The sequence below is a fragment of the Myodes glareolus genome, chromosome 12, assembly GCF_982192425.1.
Source record: "Myodes glareolus chromosome 12, mMyoGla1.1, whole genome shotgun sequence".
NCBI classification, from domain to species: domain Eukaryota; kingdom Metazoa; phylum Chordata; class Mammalia; order Rodentia; family Cricetidae; genus Myodes; species Myodes glareolus.
In genome coordinates, this window is record NC_142037.1 from 25,004,125 (window position 1) to 25,031,642 (window position 27,518).

At 45.8% G+C, this 27,518-nt stretch overlaps 1 protein-coding gene across 7 annotated transcripts in view; it reads right to left on the minus strand.

The window, feature by feature from the left end:
* Atp8a2 (ATPase phospholipid transporting 8A2) overlaps positions 1-27,518 on the minus strand; it is a 577,323-nt gene that overhangs the window by 207,756 nt on the left and 342,049 nt on the right. For all 7 annotated transcript variants that reach the window (XM_087912148.1, XM_087912155.1, XM_087912154.1 and 4 more), the window contains exons 26-27: positions 8,299-8,482; positions 5,120-5,230 (exon numbers count right to left, since the gene is read on the minus strand). In XM_087912148.1, coding sequence (XP_087768274.1) covers positions 5,120-5,230; positions 8,299-8,482 — 295 coding nt within the window. The remainder of the gene's footprint in view (positions 1-5,119; positions 5,231-8,298; positions 8,483-27,518) is intronic.

The window sequence follows — 27,518 nt, forward strand, 5'->3', positions numbered from 1 at the left end:
GTGAAGGTCCTAAAATGAGGTGCTCTCGAAGGAACAGAGGCAATGGCTATGATCTGTTCTTAGTGTCGCCTGCTGCAGCATCCTTGGGGGAAGCCACAAGGACCACCTTTTGTTCCTATTTCAAATTTCTTGAACAATAGCCACTTCACCTCAATAAATTTTATGTGGTGCATTCAATTGAGTGCTTAGTAGATCTGTTGGCAGCAATGAATCTGTTATGCAGACAGAAGTCCCCACATTAAGCCCGTGGTCTGTTCAAGGCAGTGTGATGAAATAGACTAACTAGACCAACATCATTTTGGAATATCTGTGACCTAAGGAGCAGGAACACTGCTATTCTACAAGGCTTCTGAAACTGAAGACGACACAAATGCTCAATCAATACAGAAGGGACTAAACAGACTGTAGGGGATCATATAGTGGGGTGGTAAATCCAGACTCTATTTGAAGGGGAGGAAAATGGTTCTCAAGGGTGCATACCCAGGCTCTATGTGAGTGGGCAACGGTTCTCAAGGGTGCATACTCAGAGTCTATGTGAAGAGAAAGTAGGAAGAAGGCTTGAACACACTGGCACAGGAGACCACTTCCTAAATATAACTCCAGTATCACAGACACTGAGAGTAAATTAGTAAATCAGACCTCCTGAAACTAAGAAGTTTCTGTAAAGCAAAAGACACGGTCAACAAGACAAAATGGCAGCCTACAGAATGAGAAAAGATCTTCACCAACCCCACATCAGACAGAGGGCTGATCTCCAAATATACAAAGAACTCAAGAAATTGGTCATCAAAGAACAAATAATCCAAAAAATGGGGTACAGACCTAAACAGAGAACTCTCAACAGAGAAATCTAAAATGGCTGAATGACACCTAAGGAAATGTTCAACATCCTTAGTCATCAGAGTAATGCAAATCAAAACAACTCTGAGATACCCTTACACATGTCAGAATGGCCAAGATCAAAAACACTGATGACAACTTATGCTGGACAGACCGTGGAGTAAAGGGAACACTCCTGAATTGCTGGTGGGAGTGCAAACTGGTACAATCACTTTGGAAATAAGTATGGTGGTTTCTCAGAAAATTAGGAATCAATCTACCTCAAGACCCAGCAATACCACTTTGGGGTATATACCCAAAGAATTCTCAATCATACCACAAGGACATTTGCTCAATCAAGTTCACAGAAGTAGTATTTGTAATGGCCAGAACCTGAAAATAACCTAGATGCTCCTCAACTGAAAAATGAATAAAGAAAATGTGGCACGTTTACAAAATGGAGTACAACACAGTGGTAAAAAATAATGACATCTTTATGCAGGCAAATGGAAGGAACTAGAAAAAAACCATACTGAGATAACCGAGACTCAGAAAGACAAATATAATATATACTCACTCATAAGTGGCTTTTAGACATAAAGCAAAGAATAACCAGCCTGCCAGAGAACCTAGACAACAAAGAAGACCCTAAGAGAGACACACACGGATCCGCCTAGGAAGGAGAAAAACACAAGATCTCCTGAGCAAATTTGGAGTGTGTGAGGCAGGGGGGAGGATGGAAGGGGAAAGGAGAGAAAGTGGAGTAGGGAAAAATATATATCTTAATTAAAAACAATAAAGTTTTAAAAAATCTATGTGTGACTGTAGAGAAACAGGCAAGAACAGATAACATGTAAGTAGTAAAGACTTCCAGTATGCATTCCATACAGCATCCAGAATAATGCATATTTTCCTTGTACAGAACCCCACTTTCATGGACTAGTATACCAAACAGGAAGAACCTGCCATGCCCCAATTTTCACTGGAAATCTAGATAACAGTCCTTGTAAAATAAGGTAGGTCACAGAGTGGGTGCGCATATGCATGCTACCCAAATTGCCTTTAGACTATACTTTAAAATGTCTGGTAGTTATGTATATTGGAGGGTGTTTGAGATGAGTACATATTACTACTGCGTAGGTGCCTCAAGGTGAGCCACAAGGAAACCACTTAAGACACATAAGTAACATGCTTAGTTTGTTCTCACTTAAATCATTAATTATAACTTTATCTTCACTTTTTTTTTTTGCAAATGAGCAAGTCTTTCTTTGATCTTTGATCCTGCAGTTGAAGACCCACCGAAATAGCATGCAAGCAGTGCCTTCCCACTCCAAAGGTCATGCTTAGAGCACTTGCTGGTGCCAGGGCATTGGCATCGTTTGAGGGGACACTCTGACCAGGAACCAGTCAAGGGCTTTGTTCTTTTGGTTTCCAAATTAGAACCTCCCAGAAATCCTAACCAGAAATGGAGACACAGAATTGCCAGGGTTTTACATTCTTAAAAGCTTTCTGGGGAGTGTGTGGCAGAGCCTTTTGCAGCAGACCATTTAGCAATTCTCAGCCTAGTCATTTGAGGCACTCACTCAGCGCCGTCGGGGCCCCGTTCCAAGCAGCTCTCTGCAGACAGACTAAAAGGGGGCTCTACTAAGCTACAGCCCACTTGAAGAGAAAAAAAAGGAGACAGAAGTAAGATAGTAGGTGTTAAGTGACTAGGAGGGCCCTGAGCACTGCTCTGGGAAGCGGAAGGCTCGGAGCCCCATGTAGAATGTCTCGATAAGAAGCCTAGCCCATCAGCCATCTGCTGATGGTGAGGAAAACCAGATTATAAAGAAGCTACATAAAGCCAACAGCTATAGGGACAGAGTCCTGGGAAACTTGGGAGGATGTGTAGGATCCCAGCTCCTTTTATATTGCCCATGCTATTATCTGTGACCCCAACTGACACTAAGGAGTGACTTCTATCATGCGTGCAAAGAAAAAAAGAAAGAAAGAAAAAAGCTGGCAGCTTGCAGGAGAGGGACAGACATTTCTAAATTCCAAAGGGGAGCAGTAAAGACGAGAACAGGAGGAAGATAGTGATGACCAAACATGCGACATGATCGTCTATATGGATTGGAACCTCCCTACCCTGAACCAAACAGTAATTACACCTACAAACACTGCCAGGTCCTGCTATGCATGTACTTGCTGTTCACCATAAGCAGGCAGGGCCTTTGACACAGAGGACTCAGGGTAGGAAAGAGGCCAGGCTGCAGGATGTTACCCAGGTCTCTTCCAATCACTTGTAAGGTTCATTTAAGGATCAGGATGCTCCCAGCACAGTGGGAGCTACTGGGTCAATTAGAGCAGCCGTCCTCTATGCCGAGGCAACTGCACTGTGGGTACGCAGAGCAGCAAAGAAACTGTCCTTTATGTAAGCCAGCAAAATGTTGTTTCCAGGTGGGCTTGAACACGGAGGCACAGACTGCTTCTGTCCCACTGATGCCTTCGGCTGGGCAGTCACGCAGTATAAACAACTGCACAGCTTCGGAAATGCCCTGTCCTGGTTTTGGTTACCCGACAAATAGCATCAACCTGTCCATGTGACCTGATGGATTCATTAGCAAGGAGTTAGCCTGCTGGTAAAGTAGTAATTGGTCACTGTTACAATAGCCAGCCACCTGCTTGAGCTGGGGACTCTAGGAGACAGCACCGGGAAAAGTCAGTTTCGTCCTTCACTAGTATTTTTGCTAAGAGTTGAAAAAATTATACCATAATAAAATGAGATATTAAAATAGAGGCAACTTTGATTTCTATTGCTCTCAGATGGCCTTCCATCCCATCGGCCTCCTCCACCGCTTCTTCCTCCTCATCATTTTAGAGAAGATCTCATGTAGCTCAGGCTGATCTGGAACTGATTGAATAGTTGAGGCTGATTATGAAAGCCCCATCCTCCTGTCTACCTAACAAGTGCTGGGATTACAGACATGGGCCACCCTGTCTGGCTGAAACATTTTTATGGTCTCATTGACAGCAGCCAAACTTAACCCCCATGCCCACCATAGAACCCCATCCTAGTTCTCTCCTCCAAATGCATTTGACAATCTGATGTGTCAAGATAGCCTCACAGACACACTTTTAAAACAAAGCTGTTCTCAGGAGGGAAGACCCAAGTGACCAGTACCAAACAGCAAACATAAAGAGCCTCCTCGACTCTGGGGCCTTGCCCTCCCCGTAGCAAGAGTGTGCTTTTCTCATAAATGAATTAGCATCTTGGAAAATTGTAGCCCTGTGCTGGTTAGCTTTTGCCAACTTGACCTAAACTGTAGTCATCTTGGAAAGGGGACCTCAGTTGAGAAAAAGGCTTCCATCAGATTGGCGTATGGGCAAATCTGTGGGGCATTTTCTTGACTGACAATGGATGAGGGAGGGCCCATCTCACTGTGGGTGATGTTACCCGTGGGCAGGCAGTCTTGTAAGAAAACAAACCAAACAAGTCACGGGGAGCAAGGCAGCAAGCAGCCCTCCTCAAGGGCTTCTGCATCAGCTCCTGCCTCCAGGGTTCTGCTTTGAGTTCCTTCCCTGACTTCCCTCGTTGATGGACCACAACTAAGCTAAACCAATCCTTCTATCCCCAAGCTGCTTTCAGTCAGCATCTTATCACAGCACTAAAAAACCTAAACAAGGACAATAGAACATGAACTCAATGTAAGATTTTTAAATGACCTCATCCACTTCCTACTAGACGTTCCCCAACCCCTATTCCCACCTTTGCCACATGAGCCTTAGCATCCAAAAATCCCAGGGGCAGTGAGGACAGGTTCAGGAAACAGCGGATGCCATGACAAACACAGCAGGGGATCATGCCCCGTTCGTGCAAGGAAAGAAAAACACAGAACAGGCTGCCTGGAAATGTCTCAGAGTCACCTAGAAAGATGGGTATCTCTGTTTCCTGGCACTGACCACACTGGTCTCATTCTGCCTTTGCAAGCATTCTCTGCCACCACTGGCACAAGCTAGGGACAAGGAAAAGGAGCCCAGGATCAGGACAGGGAGGGGGAGCTTGGGAAGAATACATGGCTGAATGAGGAAGAGAGGCTGCACTAGCCCTGGTTACTTATTACAAGCCTCATGGTACAACTTAAAGGAAGCTGCAGGACACGGATCTTAGTAAGACCCAAGAGTACCTTTAAATTTCCATTAACCAAACCCTTTCTTAAGAAGGATTTAATGTCGAAAAAGAAGGAAAAAAAAGATGGATTTGCTGTCTAAAGATGCCCTCTGCAGAGGCCTGCCTCCTTGAGGGAAGGGATATCCTTACCTCAATGATGTAGAGGACCACATTCTTGTAGAAGCAGTAGAGGATGCACTTGGTCACCCGATTGTAGCTCCAGGCTCCATGAACTAAAAGCAGCTTCTCCAGGTACGAAAACTGAAAAGAGACAGTGACAAAGTTCAGAGAAGCCGGCCATGGAGGAATAAAAGACATAGGCTGTCTTCATTAGCAGAAAACAGACAGCGAAGGGGAGGAGACCAGAACCTTAGGTAACCAACAAAACAAACAAACAAGATGCAAAACCTGTTCCCCTGCCATAGAGCTTTCAGGGCAGCTGAGAAGGAAAAAAAAAATCTTTTCAACTGACTAATTACTGTTGTCCCCAAACAAGCTGATGGCTTCTCACTATGACTGTTTTTGGAATTCTTTGAGCTAAATGCCTTTCAGGGACTTAATTAGGCAAAGAAGGTGACTATGTGAACTGTAAGAAAGGTAAATGGGAACGGAACAGCTCCATAAGATCCGGTCACACATTTTATGGTGACCACAGGAGGAGGGACACTCCCTAGGGAAGGTTTTACTCAAGAAAGGGTATGCACATGAGGACAGTGTTCTGTCAGCTTGTCAGCTAAAAGCAATTACACTTCCCATACCCTACAGAGGCACGGGGACAGACTTACCCAGGGCACATAGATATAGAGACATACAGACATACAAATGTAATACACACACACACACACACACACACACACACACACACACACTGTCTCCACTTCTACATCCGTAGTACAGTCCTTTTTTATCTCCCACTCAGAGCACCCACCTGTGCAATCAGGGGCAGCTGATTAGCTCTGGGTAGGAGTGATTTAAGGGCTCTTGTCATGTGAGACAAAGCCACAATATTCCAGGGGCATGTAGTGTAAAGCGGCTGTCTCCCCAGAGTCAGTCAAGACAGACAAAAGCAGGGGCAGATGGAATGTTCTCTGGCAGACTGGGAACTGAGGGCTGTGGACACACACTATACCACACAGTCCCTCTGCCTAGTTTAAGTGGCCAACAGTGGCCAGTCACCTGTCCAGCAGCTGCTGTGTGTGCAGCATAAGGCGGATAGCAAGGGCTGGACCCAGGCTCTGGCCACTATAAGACTGTCTTGGTATCTTTTCTTTACCTTATGGGTGCTTTTTTCAAAACACAAATTAAAAAAAGAAAGCAACTACCCATATCAAAATAATAAAGAACATGGTGTTAACTTCTACCAGACACGGTTATCACTTCAATGGGGCAGAGGAACTCACCCTACTGATGGTGTTTCTGGCATAGTAATTAAGGAAGAGGCAGTTTAGAGTCCAGTGCTTGGCACAAACTCAGCCCTGAGATGACAGCATGCCTCTGCAGGACGATGAACAGGGAGATTCAGGCATGGATATCAGTGACTGCCTTAGGTTCCTCTGAGAGTGGTGGCCACTGCCCTGGTGGGCAAAGGAAACCCCCAAGCGGACTCAGAAGGCTCTGTCCCGCCCCTCTCAGATGCTTCCTTTTAATAAAAACGGTTGCTTCGCCTTCCACATCCTATCCCTGTGCAGCTTCAGTAAGGAATCCCTGCTCCCTAGACATCCTAAAGAGAAAAGCAGACAAATATTTGCCTGGAACTCCTAGGAAACCTCTTAAGTTCCCTTCCAGCCCCATGATGTTATAACTCAAGTATTTAATAATGCTGGGGTATATAACATCCACAGTTGCTGACAGCAGACAGGAAGCGTGGGTCCCACGGGCCTCTGCGCAGTTGATTCGGCAAAGTAAAGGAGCAGGTGTGTGTGGCAGCCTCCGAGTTCACAGGGGTCTGCTGTTCTCTGATGTTGGGCCTGTGCTCAGCCCCGGGGGCCAGTCGTTGGGTGCGTAGGACCTGCAGATTTCTCACCGGTAAAATCAGAATTCCTTCTGCCTACCTCAGGAATCAGCTCAGGGGTTTGATGTGCACAAAGAAAGAAAACTGACTTATTCCGTTTTCAAAGCCACGTGGTCTGGATAACTTCTCGCTGTCTTTGCCGAACCTCAAACCAGAAGGAAACCTGAGAGGCAAACAAACTGAGCTTCCTTCAGGGATGGGGAGCCCCCAAAGGAGCAAAGGACCAGACCATGAGCCCCAGGGATTGGAAGAAGGTGTTTTCTATGCATTGTAGCTGCAAAGGTGACAAAACCACTGCTCCTTGTAACCACACAGTTAGGGTTGGCACATTCTACAAAAGCCTGTTCAAGGAATTGGGGGTGCGCGGCCGGTGCTACAGCAAGTACAAGCATTTAGCCACATGGCCCCACAACTGGGTAACTGGGAGAACATGCCAGTATTCCCTGGGACTACACTTCTGGATGATCCACCAGGACAGAGAGCCCAGATCTTCCGTAGGAGGGTCCTGAGGTTGACTCTTCTGATTAGCATGAAGAGTTAGATGTTTTTTGGATTCTTGGGGCACACGTGAGGAAACTAGGAAGCAGATCAGTGTCCGTGACTACAGAGCCTATCAGAAACACCCTGGCGACACTCAGTTTAGAGAGGAATGGACCGAACTCAGCCTGACTGCAGGAGGCTGCTTGCTACTGACCACGAGTCACCTGACTCCTGCCCTCTCAGTTCTCCTCACAGCAGGGGTCCTCGGGGGTCCCCAGGCGTGATTGCCAAGGGTGGGGGATATCTGTAAATGACTGCTTTGTCCTGACCTGAACTACTCGGCCAGAGCACGCCAGCCCTTCAAGAAGAAGGGAGGTCCTGGAGTGAGAGTCCAACTGAGAAAGGTACTCTGAGAACAGCTGTTTTCAGTGGAGGATGCACACACACGTGCACACACACATACACGCGTGCACATATACACAGGCACACACAGGCACACACACATGTACACACACACATGCACATGCACACACACACACAATAGCAGCAGCAGCAGCAGCAGCAGGAACAGGAGTAGAGCTCAAGAGGCCTAGGGACCTGTCTCCCAGGAAAGACACATCTTTGAAATGACAGCTCCATGAGCCAGTCCCACCTCTGGCCCAAGGCAACCCAATCCAGAGAAGGGGTCTCAAACTGTTCAAGACTCAAGCAACAGAGACATCAACAGGTACCTGCTATTAATCCAGATGGTAACCTCCTAAGGTGGGCAGAACCCTTGGGCTGAGCTCCTGTACCCAGTTGCCATCACTGTGATGAGGGGGGGTCTGGGGGGGCTGACCTGTGCAATGGCGTAATCTGAGTTGTTGGTGGCCTGCATGCCCTCGTTCCCGCTGATCCCGACCCCTACGTGGGCTGTCTGGATCATCCCCACGTCATTGGCACCGTCCCCGATGGCCAGGGTGATGGCTTTCACCCGCTTCTTCACAACATCCACAATCTCAGACTTCTGCAGAGGGGACACTCTGTGAGAGAAGAGAGAAGAGGGAGGAGTAAGGACAGCAGGCACCCTTCCTGAGGGGACAGCTGCGGCACATGGGCTACATTCAGAGGCAGACACCAGACAACCTCCAAATCCAGTGTGTACATTTTACGTTCACATGGGAAGAAGCGTTGAGCAAACAGGGGTTTGTGGCTTTCAAGTGTTTGCCAGGTTCACAGATGCAATACTTATCTCTAAAGCAGCCAGTTTTTCATCCAAGGCTGAGTGGAGTGAGTGACAAGCAAACCTTCTGGGGCTATGGGCATTGCCCAAGATCGAACACAGGTAATCTAGCTACCAGAAGTGAAAATATCTTCCAAATAAACCAGAACACCGGAAGAGACTCCCTTTACCCCCTGTATTGTACTAGGCATCCTGGACATGCTGGAGCTGCAAGGAAAATTCCAGAGAATTCACAGGAAGGAAAGAAAATGGGGCAGGGCACAAGAAAGGGCAAGGAGAAACCAGAGCGACAGGAAAGAAGATCCCCTCTGTCTCTGCCCAGAGATGATGATGTGTTTGCTAGGCAGCCAGGGCAAGAGGCTGAGACTGGATATTCCCAGGCCTGAGGTCATCTGCTCCTGGAGGGGCAGGAGCACAGCCCAGTATGGGAAGACAAGAGTAGCCCTTGCCTGGGAGGATGGGCAGATGTCAAGATCCCTCCACACTCTGGGAAGAGGCCTTCTATGATCTAAGGACCCCATGGGCAGCCATGTTGGTTAACGAACTGTTCCACCACAGTGTAAACCAGGATGACTCAGCGGCATGAAAGGTGCCACTAACATCTCAGGGCTGAGTTCTTTTTAGTCCTGAATTGGTAAACTGACATTTGATTTGGGGAATTTACAAGGAAGCCTCCAGTTATCTCCAGAGGGAAGGACACAGTGGCTGTGTATAAACTAGACCTGTACTTTTGCTTTTAAGTAATTTATTTATTTTTATTTTATGTGTATTGGTATTTTATCTGAATGTATACCTGTGTGATAATTTTAGATCCTGGAGTTATAGACAGCTGTGAGCTGCCATGTAGGTGCTAGAAATTAAACCTGGGTCCTCTGGAAGAGTGGTCAGTGCTCTTAACTAGGGATCCATCTCTCCATCCCCAAGACCTGCTTCTTAAGAACTGTACCACTTGGTATATCTTGTCCTCCACCCCTAAGCTCAAGGGCACCCTGGGCAGACATGGGGCTGCAGATTCCTGGGTTTATTTGTCACCCAAATGAGAGTGAGCTGGTCTTTTATTAGGTGGTGCAGAGAGAAGGGACATCACTTGGAGGGTGGCCACTGCTCACTGAAGGAGGGGCTAAGAGAACTGTGGACATGAAATGAGGGTGGAATTAAATAGTGCAAGGATGTTGTTTGAGCTGAAAGTTGTTGGATTTCTGTTGGGGGTTATAGTTTGGTTTTTAACATGTCCTACAGAGGCCCACATGTTAAAGGCTTAGTCCCCATGTACTGGGAGTGGTGGAGCCTTTAAAAGATGGGGATTGTGGCTGGAGAGATTGCTCAGCCGTTAAGAGCACTGAGGTTGATACCCAGCATCTACATCATGTCTCACAACCACCCTTAAGTCCAGCTCCAGAAGATCTGATGCCCTGGTCTGACTTCTGTCAGGGCCAGGCACACACACGGAACATAGACATACACCTAGGCAAAACACTCATACACAAAAAGCAAATGAATTTTAAAGTTTTTTTTAATTAACAAAAAGATGGAGCCTAATGGGAGATCTCTCACTCAAGACGAGCATGATATCGTGGGACCAAGCTCCTCCTCCTTCTCTTTTCCACTTCCTAGGCTCGACGTAAACATCTTTGGTCATGTACTCCCTGCCATGGCGTCCTGTTTCCATGGGCCCCAGACAACAGGATGATCAATGATGGAGACCCCCAAGTCCCCCAAAACCAACAAAACAAAACAACAATCCAAAACCCCCTTCATCCCAAATAACTTTCCTTATAGTAACAGAAAACAGGCTAAAGTGATCAACAGGAGCGAGCTGCAAGTCACCAGGTTTGTTCAGCCTGGCTCTGAGATTTGGCTCTGAAGTCACTCAGTTAAGCTTACTGCAATGGCTGACCGTACACTCCATGAATATCCAACAGCTGTCTCTTTCCAGCTAGCAAAAGCCAGAGGCGTATAAGGCAAGTGCTACCCTGGCACTGTAGGCGCATGAAATTCTCATCAAGACTTTATTACGCTCTTATGCTGTAAGACCTTGAGAAAATGTAAGTCGAGCACTCGCTCAGGGTTCAAAACAGATGTCAAACGGCCAATTTCTACAGAGCCAACGGAGCACCGCTACACTTCAGCCGCGCGAAGCACTTGAGGATGCCAAGTTGCCACAGAGCAGAACACAGCTCTTTCCTCATCTTAATTTGGGACCTGGAACCATGCACCATACTTAATAAGCATTCCCAGCATATAATAGGTTCACCCCATAAAATAAAGCCCCAGACCACATCTGAACTGAGCAGGGAGCTTGGCACACTTCTGCAACCAATTTTGGTGCGTTATGAATGAAAACATAAACGCGAAAAGTTCCATCAACTGAAGAAGTAATCTATGTATATAGAGAATGCAATCGATTCGCAAATGAAAAACTCCCTCTTGAGGCTTAAAGGAGGGCTCAATGCCCCCACAGCATCTCATTTTCTCTGTCTCAACTTTTTAAAGCTCATTTTCCCAAGTTACTGCGAACATAATGCACAAGTCAAACCAAGGGTGGATGCTTCCACAGAAGTGACGTCATACATTAGTTTACCTGAGCTATCTTTCAGAGTGGCATAAGTGAGCTTAGCAAATCCCTTTCAGACGGGGCTGGGCCTAGATTATGGATCCGAGTACAGCGTTCCCGCGAGCTGGAGGGGTCGAAAAGGATTCCTTTCAGAAGCATTCAAGAGAATGCCAGGCAGATCATTAACACCAACCGACGAACCAGACTCACTGGAACCTTTCACTAGCTGATCCCAAATGATTAACGAGACAAAGTACAAGAAGTTTTCAGGTCACTGTGCCAGATCAGTGATTTTTCAAGCGACCAAGACAAGGACCAAAGTAATTGGCAGACCCTCATTCGGAAAGCCAGGGAAGGGCCTGTGCCATGGTTTGGATGAGAGATTTCCCCCATAGGCTCACGGATTCAAGTGCTTGGTCCCTGGCTGGTGGCACTCTTTGTGCGGGCTAGAGAACCCTTAGGAAGCACGGCACTTGGCCAGCCTTTGAGTTTTAGAACTTGTGGCCCCACTTCCTGTTCTCCGCTACTTCCGGTGTTTCTTTGAAGTGTAATCCGTACGCTTTCTGCACCTGCTGCCACGCCTTTCCAGCATTAAAGGGCTGGATCCCCTCTGGAAACAGGAGCCAAATCAACTCTTTCTTTCTTCAGCTGCTTTGTGTCAGGGCACTGCCACAGCGACAGAGAAGTCACAAAGAGCCTGCGATGGGCATTTCTAAGCAGCTCCTAGGTAATGCCGAGGTGGTTTGTGTCAGGGGCGATCAAAGTACTTCCTGGTTCCCATGTTTCCTAGCCACACTTCAATGATACCACAGGTGCACAGAAGAGGTCAGATAAATAGTAACAACAACAACAATAATAAATAATCGTTTTTGCAAAAATCATTGAACCTCATTCAGTTCTTAAACCTTACAGAGTTTTTCTTCAAAATCAAGATGTAGCCTCAATTCAGGCTGGCATTTCATTTAAGATATTCTACAAGTGTGAGTACATGACAGACGACAGTAATGGGGGATGTCGGGGTGAGAGAGATAATATTTGCACCCCTCTTTCCTGTGCCACGCCGGAGAAGATTGTCTATATGAAGTCTAAAGCCCAGGACTGAGCGATACACTGCCAACATATCAGATTTCACTTGAAAAAGTGTTCACTTTCCTGTAATGGAAACGATTCCACGATGAGGATTTTTCTTTGGGTAGACAAGCACTGACATAAAAGACTATGGCACATTCCTTCTAGCTGCCACTTATCTTTCAAGGTTACAGTTCCTTTCAAGATTTATTTACTTTTACTTAATGTATATGAGTGTAGTATGTAAATGCATGACATGCATGAGGTACCTGGAGAGGTCAGAAGAGGACATTAGGTTCTCTGTAACTGGGGCTACAAACAACCGTGAAGCTGCCATGAGAGGGCTGGGAATTGATCCTGGGTCCTTTCATGAAGTCATCTCTCCAGCCCCGTGAAAGACTCATATCTCAGTCAGTGAGGTGGTTCAGTGGGGGAAAGAGGCTTGCAGCCCAGCCCAGTGACCCAAGTTTGAACCTCTGGGTCCCAGATGGTAGAAGAAGAGATTCAGCTTCCTCCAATTGTCCTGTGATCTCCACATATACACCATGACATGCTTGTGACCATATGTATATACATATATCCAAACAATAGTTCATATAATTTAAAGTTCTTATTTTAAGCACACACACACATACCTAATTTGTAGAAGCCCTCTCATAAGGAGTCCTGAGGAAAGCACCTCCACACGATGCAGCAATCAAGGGCCGGGTCTTCCCTCTCATGGCTCCCTTTGTTGTCTCATGACCCCCCCCCATGCATGCACACCCCTTTCACACGGTGCCTTCAAAGCAGTGAAGATTGCTTCTCCACCACCCGTACTCCCCACCAGACTCCTAACACCAAATTCTATCATACAGAAGAAATTCCATAAATAATGTTGAGATTTAGATCCTGCTCCCCGGATGCAGTACACCCCTAGTCCTAACTACCAAGCATGACAAAAAGCTGCCTCAGAGTCCCACACAAGCAGCAGACCTGGGAACACGCAGCTGTCAGACAACCACGAGAGACCACGGAGACAAGCAAAGAATTCAAGATTGTCTGGACACCTCCGTGAAATCCGTATTTTCCATGAATGATAGTTCACAGAAAGCAGATAAAAATACGTCATTTTACCGTGCTCCGGGGACAGACCCTGTTTGCAAACTTCCTGACCAACACGCTGGTGGTCCAGACTCTATTTCCTGTTAGGGTCCTTGAAAACATTCCAGACTTCTTCTGACAGCTCCCATTGACAAATGGGCAGCAGCGATCTCTGGCCTCACCAAGGCCCTCCTGGGAAGGGCTAACATGTGAGCCTGGTCTTTGCTTCCACCTCGCTTTTGCAGATCACAATGCTTTGATTGTTAGAAGCCAACCACTAGCCCCTGGATATCATCTTGCATAAGCACTCTATGGGCTTTGTAGATACTTGCTCTCTGGGCATCAGGACTTCTCACGTGGTCGTTTGGCAGCATTGGGTAATGTACGTCAGTATTTGCCTAGAGTCACCTTCTCCTACCATCTGACATGCCTCACGAGGACCCTGGCACTATTAAGAACTATTCAGCAGTCTCTGGTAGGATAAGCATTTAATTGGTGGATTAAATGCAATGATGAACCTCTATCTATATTTGTAATAAAACCTGGCAAAATATGACATGATCCCTGGTGTGGTCCAGGCACCTTTGTGCACTGTAGACCAGACAACATCTGATAACACTCTCCGTTTCTTTACTATCATTCACAAGGTTTTGCAGCGGAGGCTGCTATGGTCAAAGCACCAAGAGTCTGCAAGGGAGATGTGGAGAGCAGGCAGCAGTGTGAGCAACTGGCTTCTGTCTTGGTAGTGTAACTAACCAGTAACTTTGGAAATTTCACACATATATTAAATTTAAATTGCAGGAGCTTACTATTCCTATGATATCATTTAAGCCCTGAAGCTTATTAACAATAACATATAAGTATTAATGATCAAAATCACTAAGGTACAATGTTTCCATCTTCCAGGATAGATCATTGCTATATGTTCCCCACTTTGAGGTAGGAAGGAAGGTAGCCCAGGATAGCAAAATGTGTGTGTGTGTGTGTGTGTGTGTGCGTGTGTGTGTGTATCCCAGGGTAGGATCCAAACTCTCAATTCTCCTGTCTTATCTCTCCAAGTCCTGGGGTGACAGACAGGTGTCATCATGCCTGGCATACACAAAGTTTTAAAATCAAGATTTGAACGCTGGATTGTACTTCACAAAAAAGGGGGTGCAAGCTTCAAAAACATTCTTGTATAACTGTTGCTGTGGCAGTGTGCCCTTTCAAGGCACATTTAACTCATTGTCAATAGCAAATCTTTACTCATGCAGTTTGTTCTTCCAGTGCATGCATCACCCACAAGACAGTCTTAGTTCTTCTGTAAACCATCCAGGTACGTTGAGCTCTCACCCTGAATGACCTACCCAGAGCTATAGATTGATGCATTCTATCTGTCTTTCTCTTGTGGTTCCAGGAAAACAAGAGGGAAGGTGCCCTAGCACTGAGCTACTTACTCATAACCCTTGGAACATAAGGATGTAAGACCAGCTACTCTAGTAACCCAAAGCTATTCTATCGCATCTACAGCTAGTCAACTAGCTCAACACTGCAAAAGTTTCCTTTAAAATCTAGACTTATATAGAGAAACTCCCTAACAATTGATTTAGAGATTATCTATCTATCTATCTATCTATCTATCTATCTATCTATCTATCTATCTATCATCTATCTACCTACCTATTATCTATCTATCTCTCTATCTATCTATCTATCTATCTATCTATCTATCAATCATCTATCTACCTACCTATTATCTGTCTATCTATCTATCTATCTATCTATCTATCTATCTATCTATCTATCAATCATCTATCTACCTACCTATTATCTGTCTATCTATCTATCTATCTTCTATCATCTATTATCTATCTACCTACCTACCTATTATCTATCTATCTTCTATTTATCTATCTATTGATCTAACATCTATCTATCTATCTATCCATCTACCTATCTATCTTCTTTCTATCTATCTAACTATCTATCTATCTATCATCTATCTACCTATCATCTATCTACCTATCATCTATCTATCATCTATCTATCTATCTATCTATCTATCTATCTATCTATCTATCTATCTATGATCTATCATCTATCTATCTATCTATCTATCATCTATCTACCTACCTATTATCTATCTATCTATCTATCTATCTATCTATCTATCTATCTATCAATCATCTATCTACCTACCTATTATCTGTCTATCTATCTATCTATCTATCTATCTATCTATCATCTATCTACCTACCTATTATCTGTCTATCTATCTATCTATCTATCTTCTATCATCTATTATCTATCTACCTACCTACCTATTATCTATCTATCTTCTATTTATCTATCTATTGATCTAACATCTATCTATCTATCTATCCATCTACCTATCTATCTTCTTTCTATCTATCTAACTATCTATCTATCTATCATCTATCTACCTATCATCTATCTACCTATCATCTATCTATCATCTATCATCTATCTATCTATCTATCTATCTATCTATCTATCTATCTATCTATCCACCTATCATCTGACTGATATCAGTGACTGTGTCACTGGTGCCTGCTCTGACCCTTGTAAGCCTTCTCTTCTAGGCACCACACATTATCCTACTGCTCTGAGTAGTCATGGCAACTTAATACTCTTTATTAGCCGAGCAAATCTTTATAACTCGATCCTGCCTAAGGCTGTAAAAGCTGCTTCAGCAGCTGAGATTCAGAAAGGGGCTGTGAGAAAAGGGGAGGCTGCCCGCCTGCCTGAGATCAGCTTACCCTGCCACTGAGAAAGGGCACACTATGAAGCACAGACATTGTGTTTGCCAGTTCAGAATATACACACATTCGTACTTGTATCAATAGCAATTTTATCACTTCTCTGGATACAGAACAATTACTGTGATGTTCTCATCATCTGAACAGAACCTCGCATCTGAACACCTAAGTGGGCCAGGAAATGGTGTGGAATGTTCTAAGATCTGGGCGACCTTACTTGAGGTGGAAACGGAGTGTAGTGCCCATTGCGAACTGCACGTGGTTTAACAATCACTGAAAGTAACTGGCTATAGGGACGCCTCTTCCTCAGTAAGGTTGAAAAGAAAGGAGCAGTCTGGGAAGGCTGGGATTTAAGTAAAAGATATTAGATCCTCCTGTTCCCAGGCTGGAACGAGGATTAGAATAACACATTTAAATACCTTAATGTTTTTAGCACAAAAGCATTAATTTGATACTCTGCTTCCTTGAAGGGCTTCATTAAGGCCTGCGACCCTCTCAGGAGTGTCTACCTTCCTCAACGTTGACATGCATGGACTGTCCCCACTGTGACTTCACTCTGTTTCCCCGACAGTGCGTCTGACCTCTGCTGTGGGGGAGGTGGGAAGAAGAAACAGAGCCCAGGAAAGCTGAGAAGTGCTGGAGTTCCTCACGGTCCCTACAGGACCGAGCCGCGTGAGCTCAGGCGGCTCTGGAAATTAACGACGGTGAGGAAATGTTTTAGATCGGCTCCAATTCGGCTTTCCCTTCCGCCATCACCTGTGTCAGGGGCCAAAAGTCACCTGACTCCCAGTCCGACAAGCGCCCACTGTGATGGCTTGAGTTCTGAAAAACAGTTGGTCAGCCTGTCCATTTTGTTGTTCCATCTGACCGAATCAACTGAGAGACCCCAGGGCCAAAGGAACAGCCAGGGCCAGGGCCATGCGTGTGCCAGAGTTGGAAGCCATCTGCGGGTCAGAGGATTTTTCTCCTGATTTTTTTTTTTTTATCTTTTTCAAAGTGGGATTTGTGGAGTGGGAATAGGAGTCTCACAAAGTTCTTCCTTACAAGCAACACACACACCTTCTAAGACTTAAGCCCATATTTAACCATTTTCTAATGCTGTATCTCAATAGCAGGGCAAGAGGATGTTTTCCTGCCCTATGGCCATTTGAATCAAACTGTCTAAAACAAAAAAAGCTGGAGGCATTCTCTTATTCCAAACCAACATGGAAGTGATACCTACAGAGTATACACACCTAGTAAAACCCCAAAAGAATGACAGAGAAAAACAGACGGAAAAGCATCAGGTTGATGGTGCGGAGACACAGTGATGGTAGGCAGGACAAATGTGGGCTTAAAGATTCATGACGGGAAGGTCTGGATGCTCAGTAGAAATGGTTGCAAGGCACTGCACACCCAGGGGAAAGAAGCCCCACCGAGGGTAGCGCTTTACATTGAATGTCAACCGGAGAGCATCTAGGCACAACTTGGAGGCAGATTTCTGAGCACAAATGTGAAGGATTTTCTAGACTGGGTAAGCGGAAGTGGAAACCAGAAACATGGGGGGAGGTCCCAGACTGAACAACAAGGATTTATTTATTTATGCCAGCCGGGCACCATCATGAGTGCTCCCCGCTTTCTGACTATGGACACAATGAAACCAACTGTCTTCCTCCTGCCTCCATTTTACAGCTTGAAAAAAAAAAAAAACCAGCTCAGAAAGAGTGACTCCGTGTGGCCAAGGTCACGTACCTATTCTAGACCTGAAGGCAGCTGGGCCTTCCAGGGTCTGCCTCAGCTGGGATGATCTTAGCTTCTGTGGAAATATCCAGAAGATTTTGTGCTCTTCTGCTGGGCAATTGGGGCACAGCTGAATGCAGGGCGCAGAGTACAGCAGAACAAAGTCTATTCCCAATGCCAGCCAAAGCCAACAACTTTATTACTCCTCCAGTTCTTACGACATGGAGCCACCAGCATCGCCATCTGTCTTATAAGACAGTTACAAAGACCTAACCACTGCTAACGGTAGACAAACACCTCCCTGGATCTTACCTCACTGCTAGGTTAGGCACCTCTACTGCCTGTGAAGCCCAGCACCACCCACTATCTCTGTTGAGGGTTCCGCGGGATCCCAGATAGTCTAAGAGTAAAGACTCTCTCCCGCTGGGCACCCAGCCTGGGAACCTCTCAAGGTCTTCAGAATGGAGATGGATTAGAACTAGGAGAGGAATCTTGGCTGACATGTTCCTGCTTGGATTTTTTTTCCTCTTCCCTTTAAGTCCCATTTCAGATCATTTCCTTATGTAATTTTATAGAGACCTTTTACAGGACATCGTACAAGTTAATCATCCCTAAGTTAAAAAATTAGAAATCTCATATACAAAACCTTCTGAGTGCCAACACGATGCCACCAGTGAAAACTTCCACACAACAAGGTTTCATTCACAAAACTATTAAAAGTACTCTCTAACATTACCTTCTGGCTATGTAAATGAGGTGTATGCAAAATGAACAAATTTCAGTGTTAGGGTTGGGTCCAACTACCGAGGGATTTCATCATAAATATGCCAAAACCTGAAAAATTCTGAAACCTGAGATCGGTCTGGTGCTGAACATTTCCCGAGGAAGGCCAGCCTGCCGCCCTCGCACACCCTGGAGATGACGAAGCAGCAGGAGCAGGTCTCGGGAGAAGACCCAGGGCTCGGAGCTTTGGCTGCCCACACTCCCACGGTTTGCTCTCCCTTCAGTTCCCTGTGCAGCAGCAACCACAGCACAGCAACCAGCGCGTGTTATAAGGAAGCACACAGGTGTGGAGCAGGGAGTCCTTAGGGCGGTTGGAGGGAAGGCTTTGGCCACTCTCCCTGAGGTAGCTTTGTCCCCCCCTAAAGTTGAGAAGTACACGGAGTCAGCCCACTTCTGCGGACTGTAATATCATGCTTTTTCTCGAATGACAGAATGGGACAATCAGATCAATCTGTCCTCATGCCCTAAGCCCACACCAGCTGTCTGCTAGAGTAAATCAGAAAAACAGGGGAAACCTGCCGCCGCAGGCATCACCTCTATGATGTCAACCACCACAGGGGGATTCTTTTCCCTTCAGTGCTGGAACAGGCTTCCCCCTTACTCTCAACAATGCCATTACAGCAAAACCAAGAACCCCGCCTAGCTGGCCAAAGAGGCAGTGGTGATGCAGGTCTACGAGGGGAAGGTTCTAGTCTGCTCTCTAGGAGAGCATGGTAGATGTTACAGGAAACAATTTTCAGCTCTCAGAGGACAGGGGAGATGGAAGGTAAAGTGTGCTTGCCTTGCAAGCTAACGACCTGAATTCAATCCCCAGAATTCGAGTTAAAACAAATGGACATGGTGGAGTACACTTGTAAGCCTAGCTGGGGAGACACAGGCAGGCGGATCCCTGGGGCTCACCGGGCATCTAGCCTACCTGATTAGCAGGTTCCAGATCAGTGAGAGATCCCATCTCAAAAAACCAGCAGATAGTGCCTGATGGTAGGAGATGTGCTCTGACCTCCACGCGCACACAGTGCACACACCCCTGCATGCATACAAGCCCCCACCACACAGATGTACACAGGCAAACATATATGCAAGGAAGTCCAACTATGTAAAATAGCACTAGATGGTTAACAAGTGATGAGCACAGCTGTCCACTCCAATGGGTGACCTAATGAAATCCAGTTATTAAAACTAATGGACTTTCAGGCTGACCAAAATGGACTGAGTGCCAGGCCTTCCTTGGGGCGAGCAGATGCATGGTAGTAATCCATGATTGCTGGACAAGTCACGCAGATTTGTGGCTCTGCCAGGGGAGTCATTCTTTTTGCGTCCTTGAGTAAATGAAAGAAAAATGCACAGGAATGTTGGCTTAATGCGCTTCAACCGTGATGAGGATGGAGCCCACCCCTACGTCTTCCAGATGGTGTGGCAGGAAAGGAAATGGTCTCTCCCCTCACACTGGGGAGTGAACGCTTCCTCAGTTTTGTGGCGAGTGGCTTTTATCTTTTGAGCACTCCCTAAGCGCAAGAATAAGGAGACCCTCAACATAATCCAGGGCTTTGCCACAAGACTCCCATGGGCTGAGATGATGCCAGAGAAGGGCCCACCCCTCCAGTCACCTCCCTGCAGGTGGGTTCTGTGTCCGTCCCTGGTACAGAGCTGGGTCTGTGCCATGGTCTGCTCCACTACAGAGATTGACCCCATTACAGCTGCACCCGCTCCGCTCTGCGAGGCAGAGAGAGCTCTGTGTATACAGCAGGGAGCGAAGCCAGGAACCACACTGCCCAGAGCGTCTAGCCAACCCTGAGTTCCATTGCAAGTGAGTTACAAGCGACTTCTTTTTGCTTTTCCTTTTATTTTTTAAGACAGATTCTCACAACACAGCTCAGGCTGACCAGGATCTTACTATGTGGCCCAGAATGGCCTCTAATTTATGGCAGTTCTGCTGCCACAGTCTCCAGCATGTTGAAATAACAGCAGTAAGCCACCAAGCGAGGCTATCAGAGGATTGTACCCAGGAGAGGTCACACTTGACAGTGGGCTTCTGATTTCAAGGTTTGTCACCTCTTTCTTGCATAGCAGTCTGGGATATGACGTGGCTTGCCATTTTCACCTTTATTTCACAGTGTCTCAGCCCTGTCTAGGCTTGTCTCTTCTCTTGCCAAGCAAGCCTGAAGTCACAGAGGGAGGGCCCAGCTCCCCCATCAGAGCAGACCCTGTGTTGTTATTGGTGCTCCCTAGTGAAGTGGGGGATACAGCATTCGTTGACACATTGCTCCTGTCCTGTATCAGGCTGCTGCTATGCACAGCCCAGCTAGGTACACAGTTGAGGGAGGTGACACAGGGAAAAATAGGTTAGAAAAACTTAGGAAGCTGGTTCTGAAATCATGGACAGAGGTACTGGCCAAGCCCCATCCAAGGAAGTTTGGTACCAGTGACACTGAATAATTTGGCAGAACATAAGCAGACTGGAACTATACAAAATGCTTGCTCAAAAAACAAAACAAAACAAAACAAGCCATGAACCTTATTTTGAACCACAGTTGAGGGTAAAGCCCATTATGGTGGAGAAGGCATGGTGATCAAAGGGGCTCTAACTGTGGCAGTAGGAACAGAGGCAGCTGGCCATACTGCATCCACATACAGGCTCCAAAGGAAGATGGATGCTGGTATGCCAGGCTAGCTTCCTCAGTTTCCCCTTTTTATTCAGTTCAAGATGGCAGCCCATGATATGTCTCACTCACATCTAAGGTTAAACTTCCTCGGTTAAACATCTCTGGAAGCATCCTTACAGACATGTCCAGAGCGGTATCTCCAAGGAATCCTAAACAAAGTCATGCTGACCATGGAAATTTACCCTCACAGGACAGAAAACCCATCAAACGAGTTGAGTTCTATTTACACAGAAAGCTGCTTTCCCAGGAAAGGGGGAGGGGGCTTTGTATGCAGAAAATGGCAGTACTAGCCATGATCCCAAAGGTGCTTGGAGAATGCAGTAGAAGAGTTTATAAACCCAGGAGTCTTCCTCACAGAACCTTTGGCTTCTTTGTGCCCATGTAGCTGGGCACAAAGTCATTGCTCAGGAATGCAGCGATGGCAGTAAGAACCCCAGGCTCCCAAGCCTACCTCTCCGGGACCTGAATGTAATGATTTCTGAAAACACATGACATGGTTGACACGGAATTGAGGTCACCTGACCTCAAGGACTAGACTGGGAGGGGATGACAGCATTGGGGTGAGGACAGCTGGTGGGAGGTGACAGGAGAGGCTGAGGGGGGCTGGCTTAGGCTATCTATCTAAGCGGGTCACTGATTAGAAATTGCAGACAAACACAGGTTTCCACAGGAGGGCCGTTCCAGGGGAGAATGTCACATTTGAACCTCCAAATTTGACTCTGGTCAGTCCTCACAGTTGTGGGTTTTTTGTTTGTTTTGTTTTTAGTTTATTTTTTCTTCAGATTCTTCTCCATTATTTGTGGAAGCCTGATAAACCCACCATGTGCTAAAAAATATTCTAAGCATTCCTAACCTGCTCATCACACTAGTTTAGCCTGACCCATCTTATAAAACAGGGCTAGGAATATGTCTATTTGCCTATACAGTCAGGCAAAACCACCTAAGGCAAAGCCCATCTTATGATTAAGAGTTGGATAGATCACAGAATTGACCCCATGATCACGTGGTTGACTGTCTAGGTCCTGAATTTAAGATGTCTTACAGTTTTTCGGTGTGGCTTTATGCATTCCAGAAAAGCATCCCATGACTGACCTACATCCTCAGACCAAGGTTTTGCTTTTATTATTATCTATTTTGTGTCTGTGCACCACATGTGTGCAGTGCCCATGGAGGCCAGAAGAGGGCACTAGATATCCCAGGACTGGAATTATTTACAGAAGATAGTCAACTACCATGTGGGTGCTGGGAATAGAACCCAGGTCCTTTGGAAGGGCAGCCAGTGCTTTAAATTGCTGAAGCATCTCTCCGGCCCCTGCTTGACTTTTTGATGGTGTGAAAGCACACACATATAAACATCTATTTTTCCATGTTCACTATAATATTAATAAACTCCATGAGATAGTCAACACTCTTGTTATAAAATTAGCCTTGGGCTGGATAATTTTGCTCAATTTCTGGCTAAGAAGTGTTCTGAACGTGTTCAAGGTAAGCTGGGTCCAGATGTAGTGTGCAGTAGATTCCACATATTAAATGCATTGCCCATGTGTTCAACTTATTGTGGGCTTATTGAGGTGTGAGTCATTGCAGGCTCAGAAGCATCTGTGTTTAACTGGAATGTTACCCAGTCGTGTTTGATGAAAAGTGTAATGTGTGCTCCAGAGAGCCCTTATGAAACAGTCTACTACATCCCAGCCACAAACCACTGGACACGGGAATTCCAACATTTGACACCCCCACCCAGGCCACAGCATCACCGAAGTCTCTGTTCTGGGCCCTAGAGGGATGCGGAGGAGCTGATACCCACCAACACAGTGACATGTGACCTGTGACCTGTGAACTGCTAGCATCTAAGCCAGGGCTCATCCACATGCAAATGCTCTCTCTGAAGTAAACATAGATGTTAACAATCAGAAACAAAGGAAAAGTGTGACAGCCAATTAAGCCATTCAATGACAAGAATATTCCGTCTATGCTTTTTAATAGAAAGCCTTCAGGAGCGTAGCAGGTCCACTCCTATTCGCTGCCCAGCTACTTCCAAGACCTCCCTTGGCTCCTAAGAAGCTGCCATTACCTCCCTCAGAAGATCCTTTGTGGCCTCTCCCAGGCAAGCCTGATTCAGGAGACAGCCCCCTCCAGGGCATCCTCCTACTTTCTCCTCTAAACATGCCCCCTCCCTCAGGGAGGCCCCACTCCCTACTGCCTCTTCCACTAGCTGGAGCACATGGGTCCTGACTGTTCATGACCCAAGCACTTGCCCCAGTCCTGCCTTTTCTGTTGACCAAACCTCCTTCTGTCCACCTCCCTAGCTCCCAGGCTACAACTTGTAGGTTCTCCTTTGGTCCCACCTCCTCACCATCTTGCTCTAAGTCCTAAGACCTCCTGGAAAGGGAAAGGACCAGTCAGACCCCTCCTCCATCATCCGGAGACAGTCACTGTGTACCTGGAAAAGCTGTAAAGCTGTCTCCTTCAGCATCTCCATGCGCGGCAACCGTTCAGCACAAATGGCCCTTATCCTAATAAAAGTGTCAACCGGTTCTAAGAGGAAGGAAAACTAGTAAGTGCTAAGGCCCCCATACCATCACGATGGCAAGCTACTCTGAACGGCAGTACGTCAACTGCTGTTACAACTTCACCATCCTCCGGCTACCAAACGTACTGTCGCTTTCCAAGCTTAGGACAACGTTCCTTTGTTTAAGCCTCTGCGTATGAATGATGAAAAATGCTGAAAGTATATATAAGTGGTGGTGGCGGTGGGGGTGGCCTCTCACTACTACCCAAACATATGAAGAAGAAAAAGAGAAAATCCCATCTTGGAAAAGCCACGAGCTGAGCGAGAATGACTGCTAATACAAACAGACGCCTCGTGCCACCTGAGCGGGTCACAGTCACTGCTGGACCCCAAGCAACCACAGCCCATCTGCTGACTCCCCAGCTGGTGCCCTGAAGTGTTTCAGCTGATGAACAGGCCCTGAAGCAGAAGCCTCTAAAGGCAGGCTAACTGCCCAGCAGAGCAGGGACTTCTTTGGATTAATTTACTATTACCGAAAGCACAAGAAAGACAAGAAAGAAACTATGTTCCACAAGACACAATTAAACAAGTAAGTGGCTGCTACCTCCTCCCGAAGTGCCAACCATGAAAGCTGGGTGGGGCCAATGGAAAAGTGACAAACACTCTATGTTGTCTCATGCTTATGGGGTTTCCCCTTTCTGTGTTATAGCATTTTGTTCAGCGGCTCAACCAAAGAGTTTCTGTAATGTTATTAAAAAGTTTCAGTAAGCTTAAAAAAACTTCAGATAGATATGTTGTGGGGAAAATCAGATTACTCCAAACAGTTCTAAGGAACATTTAAAACACGAGGCAGACAGAACTCTGGTTGCTTTGCTGGAATGTTTTCAACAAGAAGTTTCACAGAAAAAAAAAAATCTCTTTTCATCAAAAAATTTTCTACCATAGTTTTTTTTTATTTTTAAGTTTTATAATAAATAAAATAAGCTTGCATATATAGTACACTCCTACCAAGGCTAGGCATTTTCCTCTATCACTCTGACCGTATTTTTTGAGCTAGGATCCCCCACTCGGCCTAGAGTTTGTTGACTGAGCTGGCCTGGCTGGGCAGTGATCCCGGGATCTTCACTCTGCCTTCCTGGTGCTGTGCCCAGCTTCTACCTGGGAGCAGAAGATTAGAACTCAGGTCCTCAGGCGTGGGCAGCAAGCCCTCCACCATTGTGTCATATCTGCAGCCCCACGAGAGAAACCTTCCTAACACAAGCAAGTATAGCTCACTTATCATGTTAGCGCCACTCATACACTGCTGGGAAACAAACACAGAAGGCGGGGCTTCCACTCAGGGGCAGAGCATTTAGCATGCATGTGTGAGGCTCCAGCTCCGCCCCTCAGTGTTGAAAAGAAATGTAGCCATGCAGAGGAACTGCTTACTCACTGATTTCCTTTCCCACATTGGGCTTTAAACACTACAGTAATGCCACAGTCAAAGGGAACTAAAATCATATAAGGAAATATTTAACTCTCACAAACTTTAATGAATGACCAGCCGAGTTAGGTTCCAGAAATCGAAAGAATGTCTGAGGTGAAGCTAACTTACATGTTTGTAGAGAAATGTCTGAACGCAGTCAGAGGAAACTGTCATCATACTCCAAAGTCCAAATTGGGTCATTTCCTTTTCTGAGGACCACTTTGCAGGTGATTTAATTTTATGATTACAAATATCATTTGAAGTCAACACTCATTATCCAACTTGCCATTCTCCTGTGTCCACCTCCCAAATACCAGGTTTACAGGTGTGAGTCACCACACAAGCTCATCTTACACTAGTTGAAATAATATACCGGCATTTCTTGGGCAGCTCAACACTACTCTACCCTAGGCTGTGAACTGGAGATGAAGATGAATACTTTATAAGATTTCTGAGATTAAATGAACAAATATTGGGTAATGTATATCTACAGACTTTAGCAGATTAAATTCCTCCCTACATTCTGTAACAAATGGGTTTCAACACCCTCACAGTGGGTATTGAAGTCAGTGATAGTAACACACACACACACACGTATGCACACCTGCACACACATAAGCATGCACACACGCACATAAGCATGCAGGCACGCACATAAGCACACACATGGGCAGGCACACACCAGTTCATTACAGCACTCGTCATGTGCTGTAGCCCTAACTTTTACAGTTTGAGATGGGACGGCACAACTGGCAACCTCTTTTTTTTTTTTTTTTTTTTTTTGGTCCTTCACGGTTTTGTGGAGAACAGCAAGCTCAACATAGAAGCTTTCTTTTCTCACCAGGTCTAGGGCTTTCACCTTTTCACTCCAGGGAAACACTTCACAAGCTCTTCTTTGGCAACCAAGTGGCCGACATGGCTGATCTCACACTGTGGGTTATTCCTGAGCAACTAAGGGTTACTGAGCACAGGCATCATGGTCCTGCAACTGTGGGCTTCAGGGCCGAATGGGCTAACTGGTGATAGTTTATGAAGCTTCCCCCTAAATATTTTGCAGCACAGTAGACCATGGGCAACTGGGCCATGCAGGGTGAAACTCCAGGTGGGGAAAGATAATGTTCATGAAGTCTCTGTTGAACTATTTGCAGCACATTCTCTCTGCCTGGAATGTATCCTGCCTGCACCAATTCCTCCCTTGTGTCTTAGACATAGCCCCACTGCTTACATCTATTCCCACTTTAGTCTTCATTTCATTTACGCATACAGAAAAACAGATATTTGCTATTCTAAATCTCTCAAAGATAATGACACCATCCCTATTAAAAAACAATTTAAAAACTCTTGGGTGAGAGCAGGAAACATGGGGAGGAAGGATTCTCATGTTCCAGAGGAGGCCGGAACTCAGCAGTGGCTCCCTGTGGTCCCTGAAATGCTCCAAGATACAACTAAGATGGGTTCATCGACAGCAATTTAGTCACAGTGGTATTTTGAACATACAGTCCAAAAAGCTGGAGCTGTGTCTACATTGTTAAGTTAAAGTTGAGAAATATCTATGGATTATTCAACAAGGACTTGGACCCCAGCTGTACAAACAGCTTTCTTGCTACCTGACTATGCAGTCCAGTATCCGACAGACTTTCCCTCCAATTTCTGGCAAGAGCTGTCAGATGTTTGACTTTATTAAGGATGGGATCAGGATGGCATAAATAATACTTGTCCATGCAAGAGAACACGTCTCAACTACAGCTACATTTTCCTTTCTAACTACAGTGCCATCTCATAAATACTTGCACAAGTATACAAAGTTATACAGAAAATAATATACAATCTCTATGAGATACTGTACAAAGTTACTTGAAAGATTTTCCTACAGAAAGATCATTGCCTGCATCGAAGGACCAAGAGTCCAAATTCAAGCTCCAAGTCTTTGCTCAGCTTCAATCTAAAAGGCTTCATTTACCCACATGCCAGACTTCCTCCTCATGTCCCAGGCTGAGCACTGACAGGAAACCTTTACACAATCATCCCACATCCCACTTCACATCCATGTTATCATCCAAAGCCAGTGATAGTCTGGAAATCATCACCACCAAGTCTCCCTTCTTGTTGCTGGAATGTCTGCTTGCTTTTAGGTTCTTTGGTCTTGAACTGGCTATATTATCAGTTCACTAAAAATGTCATTGAGAATGCCAGTCCCAACTGGAAAAGTATCAATCAATATGAATAGCGTGTG